The following is a 20538-nucleotide window of genomic DNA, read 5'->3' on the forward strand; positions in this document are numbered from 1 at the left end:
TAATTTTTTTATTTTTATTTTTCGATGAATTTGTTTTTGACAAAGGTGTGAAGGCAATTCAATGGCAGAAAAGATAATCTTTTCAACAAATTATGTTAGAACAAGTGGATAGCCATATGCCAAAAAAAGAAAAAAAAATTTCAAGCCTGCCCTAACACCATATACAAAAATTAATTTGAAGTGGATCATAGCCATAAGTAGATAAAAAGATTTAAAATGAAACAAAAAAACAACACAACAGGACAACATCTTAGAGTAGACCAAGGTTTCTTAAGTAGGATACAAAAAGCACTAACTATAAAAAAACTTTTTTGATAAATTGGATTTTATACAAATTTAAAAATTTGCCCTTCAAGAAAACTTGTAACTCAGTAAGACAAACAACCCAACAAAAAAATCAGCCAGCAATCTGAATAGACACTTAACCAAAAGAGATACACAGCTGGCAAAAAAGCACATGAAAAGAAGCTCAATATCATTAATCATTTGGGGAATGCAAATTAAAACCACAATGAGGTACCACTAAACACCTAACGTTGAATGTCTAACACTGAAAAATCAACCACATCAAGTTCTGGTGAAGGATGTGAAAGGATGAAAACTCTCATACACTACAGGTGGGCCTGTAATACGGTCCAACCACTATGGAAAACAATTCAGTAGTTTCTTAGAAAGTTAATCATCTATCACAACACCCAGCCATTACACTCCTAGAGATTTACGCAAGAGAAATGAACTATACGAAGCCTTGGGCACAAATGTTCAAAGCAGCTTTATCTGTAATAGCTCCAAGATAGAAACAACTCAAATGTTTATCAGCAGAAAAATGGATAAATTGTGGTATAGCTACACAATTAAACATTACTCAGTCAGTAACAAACTAGTGATATACATAACAACATGAATGAATGTTAAAATAATTACAGAGGGGAAGAAGAAAGCATCTGAGGGTGATGGTTATTTTCATTATCTTGGCTGTGACAGTTTCATGGGCATATACATGTATCGAAACTTGTCAAATTGTAAACTTTAAATGTGTTCAGTCTATTGCACATCAATTATACCTCAATAAAGTAATAAGATTTTAAACAAAATAAATGTAAGGCTAATGTGCCCACATGACATGCAAAGACTTAGATGGACTATAGGTAACGACAGTGTACCACTTAGGTTCACTTTAAACAATGACACTATGGCAGACACTGCTAGGTTCCTGACCAACATCCACCCTTCTTTGCTTCCTTACTAACGTAACTTAAATTGTGTTTACGTAAGAAAACACATCCAGCTAAAACAAGCAGAACACTATCTGTGGCTGTCTGGGAATGTTTACCTTTGTGATATAGGCACCACTCTCTCTCCCTCCTTGTCCATGCTTGGAATGTAGACATGATACCTGGTAGTGCAGCAGCTACATTGTGAGCATGAGGACAAAAGCCAAAATTAAGGATGGAGGGGAAAAAAAAGAGGAGGAACCTGGTTCCTTGAGGACAGCCACAGGAGTCAAGCCATAGATCGCCTGCCTCTGGACTTCTTGTTGAGAAAAACAAACCCCTTTCTTGTTCGACCCATTATTTGTTAGCGTTTCTTTTGTACACAGCTGGTGAAATTTATGACATTCAGAGTTTGGTATCGGAAATTGGGTCTGAGGTACCAGTCACCCAAATCAACCCTGTACAGTCACTCCAATTTCATGGTTCCACTCTTTCCCACTGAAGTGCCTTAACTTTTATAATAGGCCTGATGAGGCTGTGAAATCTGTTGCAATTCAGCAACTCACAGACTCTGGGTTTTCATATCAGCCTTATGACTATTAAAGAAACTTAAAAAAAAAAATGTTTTATAAAAGAATTCTATGCCACCCCTTGGCAAGCATCCAAAGCCTTTCAACAAATAGGTACTTTTTTCTACATGATTACAGGTGATAACTTAAGAAGCCATTTCATCATTGTGTGATAGACTGCCAAAGTCACGTTCTTTTTTTTTTTCGAAGTCACATTCTTTAAAACTAATTTTATCCTCACTGACATCAAACCGGTCTAAGTAATAGCATACTGTAGAAACTAAGTACCTCAAATAATCTCTGGAAGGGCTAGAGAGCCAAGCCCTAAAGCCACATAGCTAGTAGTAATGCACAACTATACCATGAGAACTGTTCTAGCAAAAATACCAATTCCACTGCTACTTGGAACTGGGTACCAGAAGCTTTGCTGCTGCTGCCCCCGAAGACATGGATGCTTCTGCAACCAGGCTTGCCAGATCAGTTCTGCTTATTCTTACATATTCACAGTGTTTATTTCTAAATCTAGGTCTTAAGTCATATGGGTCTTATGATTTCACTGAGAAGACAGAACTCTTTTGTGAGAAATTATCAAAATATAAGGAGGGTGTCTAAGATGTATAGCCACAAATAATAATTGCCCAATATTTATATGACTAGTTTTACCATCTTAACTCAAACATTTTACATAAAATGCTTAAGTACAGTTATACTTAAAATTGCCCATCACCACTCCATAGTCATACTTACTGAACGGGCACATTTTTTGGGAGGACTGCTAGAGAGTCCATCCAGTTGCCCATGTTCACCCAGGAATCCTGTCACTTGGTCCAAGAAAGAAGAGACATCTAACTGGTGCCACTCTACTAGCTTCTGACCTGAAGATTGAAACCCAGCAGGAAAAAAAAAACAAATCAAAACCCTTTCTGAGCCTTGTTATTCATTAAGTATTTCTCTCAGCACATGCATCATTAAAATTGTGAATACTATCATCCCCCGCCTCTCACCAGCTTAAGTTACACAGTGTCTCCATAACCTAGAAGACCATTATAACCCACCTAAGGGATTCCCAGCCATCGTTTTGAGGCAAATACCTTACTTGCTGATATCACTTATTGCCATTTAGGAAGAAGAGATCCAAAAAACGCCTGATCTATAGAAAATTCAATCAATTAATAATAAAACCAACTCTACCTTGTTTCTTAGTTGAGGTTATAACCAGTAACGGAATGATCTTAAATTTTAATGATAAAAAACCTAAGGGGATCCCTTATAAAATGATGAGAAAAATGAACATACCAGTTATTTTTTGAAATAACAGAACTGCTCAAATATAAAGTATCACTCTCTCTCAAAGTTGCCAGAAACGAACTTCCTAAATACACACTTCAGCAGATGTTTAAATAATGATGAATGTAAAGTACATGAACAAGAACCCATCACCTCAGTTATTATGAACAATTCTGAGATTGGGTCCAGTCAAGTATTAAGGATCGATTATTTAGGTAACTGAAAGACAAATGATAAAGGCTGTAAACCGGTATCAATCTTACCTGTCCGTGGGTCCAAGATGGAAACGTAGGGGAAATCCCCTAGCTTATAAAACTGTATGTATCTCTGACCTTCCTCACTGTCATGATAAACCTATAAATCATTAACATAAAAAAAGTCAGCCTCTAAAAAAACATATCAACTATATCTTTGTCATACCCCAATAGCAATTAATTCTCCAAACATGCCTTTAGTATATGTTTTAAGATCTCATTCTTACATTTCAGAAAAAATGAGCCCCGGTAGCACAGTGGTTGAAGTGCCCAACTGCTAACCTAAAGGTCAGTGGTTCGAAACCACTAGCAGCTCTGCGGAAGAAGGATGTGGCATTATTTCCAGAGATTTTCAGCCTTGGAAATCCTAACGGGGTTGCCATGGAATCTACTCAACATTAGTGGGTTTGGTTTTTTGTTTTTTCATTCTGGTGTGAAGTCCCTCAACTTCCTGTCCTCCACCCCTTCTGGAAACTCCGTAAACATATGAATCCATTCCATCTCCCCCGCCAGTTCAGAAGATGTGTTACTTTGTGTTCAAGTGTCTCTGTCTACCTATGCTCTTGATTCCATCTATTCCTATCTCCTTTCATGACGTTCTGGCATCGATTATTCCCTCCCTCACCTCTCTTTTAGCCTGTTCTCTACTAGCTACCCCACATCATCTTAGCCTACAAACACACTCAAACAGCTCCCTTCCTTTAAAAAGATCCCCTCTAATTTCCCCTCCTTCTCTAACTTTCTCTTTCCTTTTTCGACTTAGTTCTTAAAAGAGCTGTCTGTATTCCACGTCTCCACATCAGCCATTTCCTCAGAAGTTCTAATCTTGCTCTTGTTTGCATCATTCTGGTAAACAGCTCTCACAAAACCACAATGATTTTCCAACCAGTAATTCCACAGATAGATATTTTTAATCGTTATATTTTTGTACCTCTCTGCACAAGCTGACACTATCAACTACTTTCCCTTTTCTTGAAACAGCCCAGGATTCCATGATAACCAAGATCTTCTTTTTCTTCCCTGTACCATTCTAACCCTTCTTTCTCAAAGTCCTTAATATGTTCTCCTTCTCTAACTACACTTTAAATGCTGGTATACTCCTGGATACTTTCTTCAGCTTTCTCTTCTCCCTCCGTCTTATAAAAACTGTAGACCAGAACTGCTAGGTTCACATCAGCATCTCCACAAGGATGTCCAGAATCACTTTCAAATTCATCATCTTGCTCCTCAAACTTGTCTTCCTTCCATAGTCTCCGTTTTAGCGACAGCACCAATTTTTTTTTTCCTTACACAGTAAATAAGTCAGTCCAGTTGTACTTCTCCTAAGTATCTCTCTCACCAATCTCACCTATCCACAATCAATTCTGAACACTTCCACCCAAATCTGATCGCTCTTCCTTGTACCTAAGACACTCCTGTAGCCATCCAATGTTTTAAAACAAAGCCCAAGCTTCTCAGTGGCACTATATCTCTCAACAGCCTGGTATCATTTAACCACTTTCACTGCCCCAAAGAGACGGTTTAATTTTTGAGTCTCTAACATTTATATACTTGATTCTCTGCCAGGAATGCCAATTCTTTTTTACCTACCTGGCAAACTTCTGTTCATCTTTCAAGCCCAATGCAAATGTCAGCTCCCCAGGGAACTAATCCTTGACTCACTCCAAGAAATAACTCCTGACTCTCAACCACATGCATCTTAATAAATCACACTATATTAAGGTTATAAGCTCGAGTTGCCTAGCACAGTGTTAGGCACAGAGAAGATGCTTAATCAATATGTGATGAATAAAAGCAAAGGAATTTTACTATTCAGAAAAAATCATATTGAATCTAGAAGTCCATAAAACACACAATTTAGTAACATTAACAGCACATCCTGTAGTGAGAAAAAAATTAAGTTCATTCCAAAGTTCCCTTTTTTAAAAAATCATTTTTCATTAAAAAAACAAAAAATTAAGAGCAATGTCATCTAATCTTACCTTGATAATTCACAGAAAAATAAAGTGGAGCCAGCAAGATTAAGTGGCATGTCCAAGGACATATAGTTAAACAGTATCAAAACTCAAAAGTCTTAGCCAAATTTTTTTTTTAAATTACACCTACACTGTACAATATGGTAGCACGTAGCCACACATGGCTATTGAAGCACTTGAAATGTGGCCAGTACTGATTGAGATGTACTGTAAATGTAAAATACATGCCAGATTTTGAAGAGTTAAAACAAACAAACAAAAAGGCATCTGGCTAATATTAATTACATGGTGAAATGATATCCTGGATATATCGATTTAAAGAAAATATATTACTAATTATTTTCACCTGTTTACTTTTTTTAATGTGGCCACTAGAAAATTTAAAATTATAACAGTACAGCTCCATCTTCTACCTTAAACTCTTCTGGGTATGAATATTATATGCCTTGGTTCTCTTTTTTCCCCACCTCATCTTGGGAGCTCTTCATTGCTGCTCTTTCTCGTCTTTACTATTTCAGCCACTGTGGGTGGTTTTATTTTTTTCTATGTCATAATTTAACTTAGGTATCAATTATTTTTTTCCCATTTCTAACCCAACTCTTCCTTCCAACCTCCCACATTGTAGAAAATTTCACTCTTCCTCCCACCTGCCAGAAAATGAAATGTTCCCGGATAATATTCTTCACAGCTTCATTGCTCCATACATCTCGGTTGAGGCACTGGCATGCAAAGTCTTGCACATTCTGAATGTTTATCATCAGCCACTTATTCTGCATCTGGCCACACTCTTTGGCCTGTAAGAGTAAAGTCACACATTTATTAGAAATAACTTGTACCTAGTGACTGACTGTGTTTCAGAATTCGGAAGCTGTCCTCTTTTCATATACATGCTGTTTTTCTTCAAGTATGACACCTAGAGTTTTATGTATATTCCCACGACTTACATTTAATTTGCATATGTACATATTAATTATACTATTTTCAAGCATTTCTCAAATTCAAATGAACTGTTTTCAAATTATTTCTCAATTATTTAAAAAAAAAAACAAAAAAACAGTTGCTGCTGAGTCAACTCTCTTTTATCCACCATTTTTTTCCCTGAATACAATAATTTTATTCTGTTTTGTATTAGTGCCAAAATGTCAGTTCTTACAATCACGATGCATCTTGAAACAACACGAGCATGTACAGAGATGAGTACAGGGCCGCTATGGGATGGAAATGACTCAATGGCAATGGTATACAAGCACAAGAAGCCCCGGTGGCACAGTGGTTAAAGACCTCGCCCGCTAATTGAAAAGTCCATGGTTCAAACCCACCACCCGCTCTGCAGGAGAACGATGTAACAACCTGCTTCCATAAAGATTTACAGTTGTGAAACTCCGTGGGGCAGTTCTACTCTGTCCTATAGGGTTGCTATGAGTCAGAATCGACTCGACAGCAATGGGTCTGGGTTTTCTTTTTTAAATTTTTATTACACTTTAAGTGAAAGTTTACAAATCAAGTCAGTCTCTCATACAAAAATTTATATATACCTTGCTATGTACTCCTAATTGCTCTTCCCCTAATGAGACAGCCCGGTCCTTCCCTCCACTCTCGTTTCGTGTCCATTCCACCAGCTTCCAACCCCCTCTATCCTCTCATCTCCCCTCTAGCCAGAAGTAGCCTCAAGTGTCTACTTGATCTAAGAAGCTCATTCTTCACCAGCATCTTTTTCTATCCCATTGTCCAGTCCAATCCCTGTCTGAAGAGTTGGCTTTGGGAATGGTTCCTGTCCTGGGCTAACAGAAGGTCTGGGGACCGTGACCACTGGGGTCCTTCTAGTCTCAGTCAGACCATTAAGCCTGGTCTTTTTACGAGAATTTGAGGTCTGCATCCCACTGCTCTCCTGCTCCCTCAGGGATTCTCTGTTGTGTTCTCTATCTGGGCAGTCATCGGTTGTAACTGGGCACCATCTACTTCTTCTGATCTCAGGCTGATGTAGTCTCTGGTTTACATGGCCCTTTCTGTCTCTTTCCACCATTGTTGTAATAGAATTTTTAATGTATGTTTAAACATCTTTATCTGAAAAAGAGTCTACAAACTTAAGGTTAACAAGTCACATAATTCTCATAAGTCTCTTCCAATCCCTATAAACACACACAACTTTCCTTTAATAGCTGTAGCCAGCATGTATATATTACTTTATGTTGTTTTATTTTCCACTGCATCATTTTCTACACATACTTCCAAATATATCCATCTGCGCCGGATTCCTCTATACAAATATATTGCTCTTCAAATTATTTCTTGGTTATTTAAAAACAAACAAACAAAAAAGGAAACCCTGGTGGTGTAGTGGTTAAGTGCTATGGCTGCTAACCACGGGGTCAACAGTTCGAACCCACCAGGTGCTCCTTGGAAACTCTATGGGGCTGTTCTAGTTCTACTCTGTTCTACAGGGTCGCTATGAATTGGAATCTACTCGATGGCAGTGGGTTTTTGTTTTATTAAAAAAAAAAAGTTGCTGCTGAATCTATTCTGACTTATGGTGACCCCATGTGTGTCAGAGTAGAACTTTGCTTCCATAGGGTTTCAATGGCTGGTTTCTTGGAAGTAGACAGCCAAGCCTTTATTCTGAGGTACCTCTGGGTAGACCTGAACCTCCAACCACTCAGTTAGCAGCCAAGCCCATTTAACTGTTTGTACCACCCAGGGCCTCCTTCTCAATTATTAGCCAGGTGCAATTTTATACAATCACCTTAAACATTTTAGTAAAAACTCCTGGAGATTTTTTGTATCTTAGGGTTGTTTTTGTAGGAATAGATATCAAAAAACAGGATTATAGAATAAAAAAAAAAGATTATAGAATCAAAGGACATTTGAGAATGATTTCCACAAGACTCCCCCGTTCACAGCATACAAACATTCATCATGAGTGAGTACTTTCTGCCTAGACAGTTTCTCATTACCATCAACGCCTAAGAAATGTTGCTGAATGGGGAAAAAATGGCAGAGGAGCAAATGAGCAAACACTACCTCAAACCTTTACAGACAGGAAATGACATGAAAGCCATAATTTTGAATAATTTTGTCCTGGAACAATATTCTTTTCCAAAGTAGTTTGATACTGGAAAATCTTAAGAATCAATGAAAGAACATAAATCACTTTGGAGATACTAGAAAACATAACATTACGAATTGGAAGCTGTCAAACAATGAAATGTTTGAAGATCAATATCCCAGGTAATACCAATGGAGTGGTATTGGCCATACTGAATCCAATAATCATATGTTCTATTATGCCAGTGTGATGGCAATATTATATGTCAACTTGGTTATTAGGTATGATTCTCAGTGGTTTGGTATACACTATGTAATCACCTTCCATTTTGTGATCTAATATGAACAGTCAATCAGTTTTAAGAGGTGTTGCCTTGGGGGTCTGGTATGTATGTTCTGAAACTCACTCTTTTTTCTCAACCCTGCACTCTTCTCGTCGTGTGGTTCTTGGGACATAACCCTGCGTAAGTCTCTGGCCTGCCGCCTGACCTGTAGGTTTTGGGTTCACCAGCCCCTGCAACCATGTGATCCATCAAAGGTCTTCAGCCTGTTGCCTGACCCACGGGTTTGGGACTTGCCAGCCTCACAACTACGTGAGCCAGTTCCTCACATCCGTGTGGACCATTTCCTTGAAATAAATTTGTCTCTATATGTATCTATATATGCTTCACTGACTTTGTGCCTCTAGAGAACCCAGACTAAGAAAGGAGGAAACCACAAACTGAAGAGGAACAAATGTTGCATTCATTGTCAAAAACACTTCAAGGTCTATCCTGAAGTATAACACTGTAAGTGATCAATAATCAATGCCCATGGAAGCAGCAGTCAAGAAATCAAATGACGTATTGCACTGGGCAAATTTCATGCAGGAGACCTCACCTCTTTAAAGTGTTAAAAAACAAAGATGTCATTTTGATGACTATGGTACACCTGACCCAAGCCACAGTATTTTCAATTGCTTCATATGTATGTGAAAGTTTGACAATGAAAAAGGAAGACGGAAGAAGAATTGGTATGTTTGAATTGTAGTGCTGGTAAAGAATACTGAATATACCATGGGCTGCCAGAAGAATGAACAAATCTATCCTGGAGGAAGTACAACCAGAACGCTCCTTAGAAGTAAGGGTGGTGAGACTTTGTCTTCCTTACTTTGGGCACATCCTCAAGAAAGACCAATCACTAGAAAAGGAAACATCATGTTTTTGGTAAAGCAAAGGGTCAGTGAAAAAGAGAGAGATGCTTAATGAGTTGGATTGGCACAGTGCCTGCAACAATGGGCTTAATCGGAGCAACAACTGTGGGCATGGTGCAGGACCGTGCAACATTTGGTTCTGTTATACATAAGGTTGCTATGAGTTGGAGGTGACTCGATGGCACCTAATTTTCTGTTTTAAGAAAATTTATACAATCTTACAAATACTATTATTGTATTTTTTATATGAATCCCCCAGATGATATTATTTTCTAATATTTACTTACTGGTTCCATAGATGAAAACCCAAGTTCAAAAAGAAGTATCCCTAACTGGTCAAGGACTTATTTTAAAGTATATAAATATACTTGCTCCTAGGAAGTAACAGTGTTTCAATTATTGACTTCACTATAGCACACGTATAGGCTTTAATAAAGGGGTGATGAGTGAATAAATAAACTGCCTTAGCTGAAGAAAAACATTAGCCCAGATTTAAAAATGGAGAGTTCTTTGTTTTTTAAAATGCATCCATTCACATTCATCTTTCATTAATTCAGATTCATTCATTCAACAAAACTTATTGAGGAAATACCATGTTTCAGGTACAGTTATAGATGTTGGAGTTACAGTAGTTACCAAAACACAAAAATCCCTGCCCTCATGAAGCTTACACCAGTGAGAAGCCTTATACCAGCAAAAGAAACTCTGAAATGGTACTATCCACACTGAAGACACTATTAAGATATTACTGCTACATTTCACCAAAGAGAATATTCAAGTGGTCAACGAGCACATGAAAAATGCTCAACGTTATTAGCTGTCAGGGAGATGCAAATCAAAACCACAAGACACCACTTCACTTCCACTAGGATGGCTGAGATAAAAAAGAACAATGGAAAATAACAAATGTTGGTGAGGATCTGGAGAAACTGGAAGTCTCATCCACTGCTGGTGGGAATGTAAAATGGTATAGTCACTGTGGAAAACATTTTGGTGGTTCTCAAAAAGTTAAACACACAACTACCATTGTTGTTGTTGTTGTTGTGTGCTGTTGAGTCAATTCCGACCCACAGTGACCCTACAGGACAGAGTAGAACTGTCCTGTAGGGTTTCCTAGGCTATATTCTTTATGTGAGCAGATTGCCAGGTCTTTTACCCCACAGATTAGCTGGTGAGTTCGAACTGCCAACCTTTCAGTTAGTAGCTGAGTGCTTAACCATTGTGCTACCAGGGCTCCTTGAAAACTAACATATCATCCAATAATTCCACTCTTAAGGCCTGAAAGCAGCAACACGAACAGACACATGTACACCAACGTTCACTGCAGCACTATTATAATAGCCGAAAGGTGGAAACAACCTAAATGTCCATCAATGGATGAATGGATAAACCAGTGTGGTACATACATACAATGGAATACTACTCAGCTATGAAGATAAACGAAGTCCTCATCCACGCTACAACATGAAGAACCTTGAAACCATTACGCTCAGTGAAATACATCAATCACAAAAGGACAAATATTGTATGACTTCTCTTACATGAAATCACAAGAATGGCAAGAAGACCAAAATTTATTAGTGGATATCAGGGGTGGAAGGGAAGGGGAAAAGGGGAGTTCGTGTTTAGTGTTTATGGTGATGGGAAATATGGTAATGATTATTGGTGATGGTTGCACAATATAATTAATGTAACTGATGTCATCAAATTGTATACCTAAAAAATGTTAATTGGCAAATGTTATATATATTTTTACAATAAAAAATAATAAGAATAAAAATAAACAAATAGCAAAAAGAAATTATTGCTAGAAGGGAAGGAAAGCCTCAAAGAAGGCATAACTTCAGACAAAGGAACAATATCTGGAGAGAGTATAAAAGATTCTTAGACAAACTCACAAAGTACAGTAATTACATGAGTCAACGCCTAGAGGTGAGAAGGGGCCACGGGAAAAAAGAGGAACCTTCCCTCTTGGATCTATTAGGTTGTACTGGATCAACATTTAAAAGCCCTTGTGGGAAGACCCAAGGGCAAGCGTGGCTACACCAAATAGACAAGTATATGACAGGGTTTATTTGTAACAAAGGAGAAACAGTGGGAGACCAACATATCTCCCAATCCTAGACAGATACAGATGAAAAATAAAATGTACAATAAACACACACGCATAGTAAAAAGTCAAGAAGGAAGTATGTTAAAATATGCATGGTACTTCTTTATGGAAGGGGAAATAATTATTTTTCCTTACCTGTGTGCTAATGTTTCTATAATTTGTCTAATTTGAATAAAACTAAATGTAAGCTATGAAGTTTATTTAGAAAAGCTGGATATTTGTTACTGAACAGGCTCCATTTTTAGCTAAAATATTTTCACTTGCATTTATATGAAGTCCTTTGTCCACAAGTTTACAGGATAGCAGAGAATGAAGAAAACCTAAGAAATGTCTGCTTGCCCAGGTCAGACTATTTATACTAAGTGCCTTGGTCACACAGCTCAAGCTAGGCAGGTGTTCTTAGCTGTACCAGGAATACACAAAGTCTTTCCAACGTAGTGCCTTTACACTTAGGTTTCATCTGCTGTTTCCCTGGATCGTCCCCTTGTTTGCATTCCCTCATTTCATTCAGGTGTCCACTCAATCTCATCCTCTCAAAAATCTTCCCAGATCTTCCTGTGTAAAACAGTCCTCTCTCCTCACAATTACAAACATGCATCAAATCTAAAAAATCAACCTTGCTTTCAACTTGCCTGTAAAAACATGTGTACCTTAACGGCCCCAAACAGTATTCTCTCTCCTTATCCTATTACAACCCAGAATTTATATATTAGTTGTTGTTTTTGTTTATACATGCATACTTTGTTTTATTGAGCTTCACAGACACTGTGTTCTTTACAAATTGAAGGTTTGTGGCAACCCTGCATCTAACAAGTCTATCGGTGCCATGTTTCCAACAGCAGGTGCTCACTTTCTGTCTCTGTGCCACATTTTGGTAATTCTCACAATATTTCAAACCTTTCCATTATCATTGTATCTGGCATGGTGATCTGTGATTTTGATGTTACTGCTGTAATTGTTTTGAGGGGCCGTGAACCACACCTATTTAAGACAGCAAACTTAATCAATAAATGTTATGTGTTCTGGCTGCTCCACTGACCAGCTATTCCCACCTCTCTCCTTCTCCTCAGGCCTCCCTATTCCCTGAGACACAACAATATTGAAATTAGGTCAGTCAGTAACCCTACAATGGTCTCTAAGTGTTCAGGTGAAAGGAAGAGTCCCATGTCTCTCACTTTAAATCAAAAGCTAGAAATGATTAAGCTTAGTGAGGAAGGCATATTGAAAGCTGGGACAGGTTGAAAGCTAGACCTCTCGCGCCAAACAGCCATGTTGTGAAGGAAAAGGAAAAGTTCTTGAAGGAAATTAAGAAGTGCTGCCCCAGTGAATGCATGAATGGTTAAGAAAGTGAAACAGCCTATTGCTGATATGGAGAAAGCTGTAGTGGTTTAGACAGAAGATCAAGCCAGCCACAACATTCCCTTAAGCCAAAGCCTAATCCGGAGCAAGGCCCTAACTTGCATCAATTCTCTGAAGGCTGAGAGAGGTGAAGGAAGCTGTAGAAGCAAAGTTTGAAGCTAGCGGAGATTGGTTCGCAAGGGTTCAGGAAAGAAGCCGTCTCCATAAGATAGAAGTGCCAGGCGAAGCAGCAGGTGCTGATGTAGCAGCTGCAGCGAGTGACCCTGAAGGTCCAGCTGAGGTAACTGATGAACGCGGCTCCACCAGACGACAGGTTTCAATGCAGACACACAGCCTTATATCGGAAGAAAACGCCGTCTAGGACTGTCAGAGCTGGAGAGGAGAACTGATGCCGGCTTCAGAGCTTCAAGGGACAGGCTGGCTCCCTTGTTAGGGGCTGCTGCGGCTGGGCCTTAAGGGGAAGCCAATGCTGATTTCCTATCTGGAAATCCTGGGGCCTCTGCTCTCCTCTGCTCTGCAAGTGGAACAACAAAGCCTAGAGGACAATACATCTGTTTACAAGATGGCTGACTGAATACTTTAAGCCCACTGTTGAGATCTACTGCTCAGACAAAAAGATTCCTTTCAGAATATTACTGTTCGTTGACAATGCACCTGGTCACCCAAGAGCCCTGACGGAGATATACAAGGAGATTAATGTTGTTTTCATGCCTGCTGGCACAACATCCACCTGGATCAAGTACCTCGATGTTTCAGTGGCCCCTGCATTTAGGTGTGGGCATGCTGCCAAGCTCTGATCAATGACAGGAGTAATGTGTACAGCTTCCAGGTTGTGCCTTAAAAGGCAGAGGGGGTACCCTTCTCAGACTCCTCCTGCCTCCATGCAGACTGGGAAGCAAACATGGGGGTAAGCCGTCTTGAATCATGTGGACAAGGGCAAGCAAGATCTAGGGGATGGCAGAGCAAGACAGAAACAACTATACCTCTAATAACTTTACAGAGCAGAACCATCCTAAGAGCCTATATTTCTACCTTGTTTAAGCCACTGTTCGTTGTTGTTGGTGTTTTTTCAATCTGGTATCTACTACATGCAGTCAAATCTTTATCCCAACAAATATAATCCCCATCACCTAGAACAATGCCTTGCAATAGAAGGCACTTGATAAAATATTTATTCAAAGAACAAGTGAATTAACTAGTCTCTCATTTGGTTAGCATGAGCCAGTCCCCTTGAACAAGATCACTGCTAGCTACACTAAGAAAATCTAGTTTCTAAATCTGTAAAAATGTGGCTCAGATCTACATCTAATATGGTGACTGTAATGGTTAAGGTTATGTATCAACTTGGCTGGGCCATGATTCTCAGCGGTTTGGTAGTCATATGATGGTGTGATCACTTCCATGATGAGATTTGATATTACATGATCATCTCCATGATAGGATCTGCTGAGTGGCCAATCAGTTGAAAAGGAGTTTCCTTGTCCGTGTGGCCTGCATTGAATTTAAGTGGATATTCTGGCAAGGCCTCTAGCTGGTTCTGGATCCTGCAGCTGGCTCCTGTTCATCTGACCTCTGGTTCTTGGGACTTGAGGTAGCCGCTTACCTGCATTCTTGCCCGTCAAACTTTGGGATTCGTGGATCTTCACAGCCTGTAAGCAACAGCCCTGTTCTCTGACATGCTGATCTTGGGTTCGCCAGCCTCTGTGGCTACGTGCATCAGGAGAAGCCTATCCTGATCCACAGACTTGGACGTTCCAGCCTCTAAAACTGTGTGAGCCATTTCCTTGATATAAATCTCTTCCTATACACTTTACTGGTTTTGCTTCTCTAGAGAACCCAGCCTAAAACAGTGACCAAACCTCTGGGCCCTGCCTGAGTAAGCCAGCAGTTGGGCTTCTAATTTTTAATATTCACGTCTCTAAATTCAGTGACTTACTTTGCATACTTCCTTCCTAATTTTTATAAAATGAATGAATTTATCTTGAATCATAATGAAATACCTACCTTTTCTGGGATCGTTTATTGTCATTTTTCTTAATTTATTGTGCTTTAGGTGGAAGTCATTTATGTCATTTAAAGACCTGTAGATGGTAAAGTTTATTACCAGCATGCAAACAATACAGGTCATAGAAAAAAAAAGGTGATATAACTTAAGAAAATGAACCATAGTTCAGAGAACATTATCAAAAGAGATTCGAAATTTCCCTCAATGAACAAGCAACTGAGGAACTGCTTTTTACGAGTCCACAGTAAAATTAAGCTTCGCGTTCCTGCATTAAGTCCTCGGGCAAATCGGCAGTCTAACGAAATTGGAAAACATGTCAAAACAAACTCAGATCCTTTTTTGTCTTTCATTTTACTGCTTTTCTCTCTTGATGGCTGTGTTACCACCAGGACACTAGAAAGGACAGGCAGACAGAATGCCTGGAACTGAAGCTGTCACGTTAAGGCCATGAAAGAAAGATGAAGAAAACTGAGGGGACAGCTAACCTGACATCTTTGAGCTGATAAACAAATATCAACAATTCCCTCAACTCCAGACTGATTATGTGAGAAAAAAAGTAAACCCTTGTTTGACCAAATCACTATGAATTGGGTTTTCTGTTACATGCATCCACACACTTTCAGGCTTTACAATGCAGACAAATGAAATTGAAGAACAAGCTTGCAGTTAAGTTTTTTTTATCTTAAATACTCCATTTAGATTAATATAAGAATATGTCAGAGGGCAATTTTTTAAAACAATCATAATTCATTCTCAAATATGCAGATGGTATTCATAATTTTTACAGTTATTCTTTGGTCTAGTTCTTCCTAACAGATAAGACTTGCATGAAATTTAAGTGATTTACATTTACGGAAATGCTATCTGATTCAAAAGAGCATTAGAATACTAGTCAATACCCAAAAACACACTGTTCGAACACCTCAACAGAAGAGTATTTAAAATCCTAACTGAACTCACTGATTTAACAAATATTGTATTCCTATTAAATACAAGTGACTGGGTCTCCAAGATTATCAACGTGAAAAGAAATATGTTCCTCCTATCCTCATTAAGCTTATAATCTAGCAGAAAATCAAATAAACCTGCTCTGGAAAGTTTTCATTGGCTATAGCTAAGATGGAGCCCTGGTGATGTAGTGGTTAAGAGCTACGACTGCTAACCAAGGGGTCAACAGTTTGAATCCACCAGCTGCTCCTTGGAAACCCTAGGGGGCAATTCTACTCTGTCCTATGGGGTCGCTATGAGTTGGAGTCGACTCGACACAACGGGTTTAGATTTTTTGGTTGTCATAGCTAAGATAAAACCAGAGAGAGAGAGAGAATACTCTTTGCAACTAAATATATTCTTTGAAAACACACTGCTGTTGTTGTTAGGTGCTGTCAGTCAACTCTGACTCTTAGATACTCTAAAGGACAGAACAGAGCTACCCCATAGGGTCTGAACTGCTGACCTTTGGGTCAGCAGCCATAGCTCTTAACACTAGAATTCCCATAAAAATACGGGCAAAAGATACCTACAAACAATTCACAAATGGCGAACACACACACAAACACTGTCTTAGTAGTAATCAAAGATACACAAACTTAAGAAAAAAAAAAAAGATTTTTAAAAAAAGCTATCAAACTGGCAAAGATTCTACAATGATACCACACAAGGCCAATAAAAGGGCTTCCACGCAAGAAGCAATCTTATATACCGCTGTAGAAATCAATTTTAGGTATATCATTTAGTAATACTAAGATGCCAATTCCCTATATGCTGATAACTTATTTTTTTCCTCTTAGGAAGAAAAGAACTGCATTGAAAATACAGGATTCATAGTTAAGGCTTAGAACTTTCAACAACTTACTGTTTCAAAGCTGCCTTTATGCATCAGGTCAATGGGCGGCCGGAACAGATCTGCAAGGGTAGTTAGTTTCTTATCTATTGCTCCTCCATTTCTTAATTCCTGCTCTTGCCGAACTGCAAAACAGGGGGATGAGAAAGGTTCCATCAGCCATACAATAAAACACTGTCATGGATTTCACAATGAAAAAACCTCATATGAACTGAAACAATTACTGCAAAGATCTAATGTTGACACTGAAAAAAAAATCGTGAAGGTAGGAGGGAGTCTTAAGACCTGGAATTCCATATCTAAAGACAAGAACAAACACAGATATCTAAATTCATTAAAAATGGTGTCAACCAATCAAAATCATTTCCTTCAAGTATTCAAAACTAACAGCACAGGAGAATACTTTCATTTCATCTATTTCTGAAAGTGATCCTAATTCCTTTTCTGTTATTTCTAGTTATATTCCCAATTTTTAAAGATTCTGGCAGTGGGAGATGATGATCACTGTGTTGGAAGGGCACAGGATTTCCTGCGTGACCTCAATCACTTTGGGTTCCTATTTAACTCTCTCCGAAGTTACAAGACCTCTCCGTGCCTCAATGAGCTCTCTAGACATCAACTACAAAATCAAGTATAGTCTAAGAGTTTCTCACAGATTCTCTAAACCTGTTTTTTCTTAGAATTCCATTGCTAAATCTCTACTGTGTCCTCAAAAAGTGTAAGGTCAAGATTTTCATTCCAAATTATTCCTCAGAAAGATATAAACCTATTCCAAACAACTTGGAATAATATGGCAAAACGTTAATAGTGGCTGTTTTGGGTGAAGAGTCTTTTTCTTCTTCTGTTTTTCAATCCCCTACAATAACCATTTTCATTGTGGTCATTTCTTCCATTCATATGTATCGGGATCCTGAGGGAAATCATTTTTTTTTTTATTATACTTAGCACTTAAGTGCTCATTCAGAAGCTGATTATGTAAGCTTGTAAATTACCAGGTTTCTCGTATCATCTCCGCCTCCCTTATTATTTTGCTATAACCAAGTAGTGTAGAATTTGGAACAATTTACCTCAAGGGGGAGTTAACAACAATCAAAAGCAGACTGAATTCATACTTCCACATTTTAAATAAGGTGAAATCTTCAAAGTAATGAGGTCTAATATTCAAAAAGCATATACAGCAAAGCAGGATCTTGACCTATAGCGGAATATATGGGCGCTTTCCTACGCTCTCCAGGGCTTTATTTGTTCTGAGAGACAGACAGGCAGACAGACACAGAGAGATAGAAAGAGGGAGAGAGAGAGAGAGAAGTTCCTGGTTGAAGTTTAAAATTACATCTAAGCTCACTTTAAACTCTTCAAATGGAAAATAAAAAGGTCTAATCTTAGAACCTGCAACCGCTCTTTAATTATAAAAGTGCTTCCTTAGGAAGGCATTATCATACTTAGTATGATTATGCTACACTGGAATTACCTACAAGAGGTGAACGATAAAGGCAGTAGTAAAGTGGTTCATAGATACCTACTAGTTTCAGTTTGAAAATCCCGGAAACCATCAAATATTGAACGTGCAGGCCGTCGTCTTTTAGGAGCTTCGGGGAGAAAAAACAGAATTGATTCAAATTCTTAAAACATTAATTTTGAAACTTAAAGTTATCTATACACGTTACTTGTTTTTAAAACAATGATAGATTCATAATGGTGGCCTCCCTCAAAACCAAAAAATTTTAAAATCTTTAAGCCACAGATAATTAACTCAACCATCTTCAGTCCAACTATTTCATCTTACAAATGAGGAAATTAAGGCCCAGTTAAAAGACTGGACCAAACTTTCGTAAAAAAGATGGACTCAAGTATGGGTATTAAAAAGAAGATTTTGAGTAAGACTCCAGATGGAGATGAAGCTACACACACTAACTTAGGTTAGTCTAAGGGATCTGGCCACCCTTTGTTCTAACACTCGAGTAACACTAAGTTCTAAACTATAAGATTTAAAAACTACCTCGTAGTGTGTGGATACACATGTAGTCTTATAAACACCAAAAACATTTTTAATTTTAGGGAAAAAAATTTTCACACAGTTACCTAATGCTTTTTAGTGACAGAAATTCCACTAAAAAGAACCAAGGTCTTCTGATACCCCTATCAAAGTGTCTATCAGCCTATCCTTAAGTATTTTATAGTTAAGATCTAGAATGTAACAATCAAAGCCTTATCTTCCTATATGCATGCATTCTTCAGCTTAGCAAAAAAATTACCATATCATTTATGTACATTTCAATAAGAAAGGACCTTTAACGATCCTTTCAATATGGGTAAGTTATTAAGTTGGCTCATGGCAAGCCTGGCCGGCATGTAACTAGAAGAATGCTCCAAATACCGACTGCAGCAACATCAGACAGAGCATAAAAGCCCTCTATCCCAGGCCAAAGCAACCTTCCCAACAGCCTGAGTTTGCCATTACAGGGTATAATTATTTCTATCCAGGAACTATTGTGCAAAAAGCAAAACAAAACAAACAAAAAAAGGCAGAACCACATTTTAAAAACCTGTTTGTTTAAAATACATCTATACTTACACCATTCATGCACACTTATGTGGGTATCAGTATTTTTTTTTCTGTGCAGAAGCAGAAAAATCTGTTTATTTTGTTGTGCTGTAGGTGAAAGTTTACAGCTCAAGTTAGTTTCTCATTCAAAAGTTTATACACATGCTGTTTTGTGATAGCTGTTGCAATCCCCACAATGTGACAGCACTCTCCCCCTTTCAACCCAGGTACCCTGTGTCCATTCATTCAGTTCCTGCCCCTTCCTGCCATCTTGTCACTGCTTTTGGGCAGGAGTTCCCCATTTGGTCTCGTATGTTTGCCTCAACTAAGAAGCATGCTCCTCACGTGTGTTATTATTTTATATGTCTGTCTAATCTTTGTCTGAAAAGTCTGATTCCAGAGTGAGTTCAGTTCTGAGTTAGCAGTGTCCGGGGGCCATTGTCTCAGGGGTTCCTCCAATCTCTGTCAGACCAGTAAGTCTGGTCTTTTTTTGTGAATTTTAATTTTGTTCTCCATTTATCTCCTGTTCTGTCCAGGACTCTACGTTGTGATCCCTGTCAGAGCAGTAGGTGGTGGTAGCCAAGCACCATCTAGGTCTTTTGGGCACAGCCTGGTGGAGGCTATAGTTAACGTGGCCCTTAGTCCTTTGAGTTAATATTTTCCTTGTGTCTTTGGTTTTCTTCATTCTCCTTTGCTCCAGATGGGATGGGACCAATAGATGTATCTTAGATGGCTGCCTGCAAACTTTTAAGACCCCAGACGCTACTCACCAAAGTGGGATATAGAACATTTCCTTTATGAACTAAGTTATCCCCACTGACCTAGATGTCCCCCGAAACCACAGTCCCTGTCCCTTAGGCCGAGTAACTTGGTCCCTCAAGGTGTTTGGATATGTCTGGGAAACTTTTTTGCCTTTGCCTTAGTCAAGCTGTGCTGTCTTTTCCTTCACCAAAGTTGACACCTGTCCACTGTCTATCTAGTTAGTCGTTTGTTTTACCTCCCTCTCCCTCCCCACCCTCATAACCATCAAAGAATGTTTTTTTCTATGTGTAAATCTTTTCTTGGGTTCTCGTACTAGTGGTCTCATACAATATGTCCTTTTGTGATTGACTTGTTTCACTCAGCATAATGCCCTGCAGATT

General features: G+C 38.6%; 1 protein-coding gene across 4 annotated transcripts in view; it reads right to left on the bottom strand.

Annotated features, from left to right (window-relative positions):
- Positions 1–20538, bottom strand: part of UBXN7 (UBX domain protein 7) — a 72399-nt gene that overhangs the window by 13234 nt on the left and 38627 nt on the right. The window contains exons 4-10 of one of the 4 annotated variants that reach the window (XM_064267296.1): positions 19427–19504; positions 18375–18440; positions 16864–16976; positions 5948–6094; positions 3334–3424; positions 2531–2658; positions 1334–1411 (exon numbers count right to left, since the gene is read on the bottom strand). In XM_064267296.1, coding sequence (XP_064123366.1) covers positions 1334–1411; positions 2531–2658; positions 3334–3424; positions 5948–6094; positions 16864–16976; positions 18375–18440; positions 19427–19504 — 701 coding nt within the window. The remainder of the gene's footprint in view (positions 1–1333; positions 1412–2530; positions 2659–3333; positions 3425–5947; positions 6095–16863; positions 16977–18374; positions 18441–19426; positions 19505–20538) is intronic. The other 3 variants (XM_023551672.2, XM_064267387.1, XM_003412945.4) reach the window with 3 other exon arrangements.

This window comes from Loxodonta africana, chromosome 1, assembly GCF_030014295.1.
Source record: "Loxodonta africana isolate mLoxAfr1 chromosome 1, mLoxAfr1.hap2, whole genome shotgun sequence".
Lineage (NCBI taxonomy): Eukaryota > Metazoa > Chordata > Mammalia > Proboscidea > Elephantidae > Loxodonta > Loxodonta africana.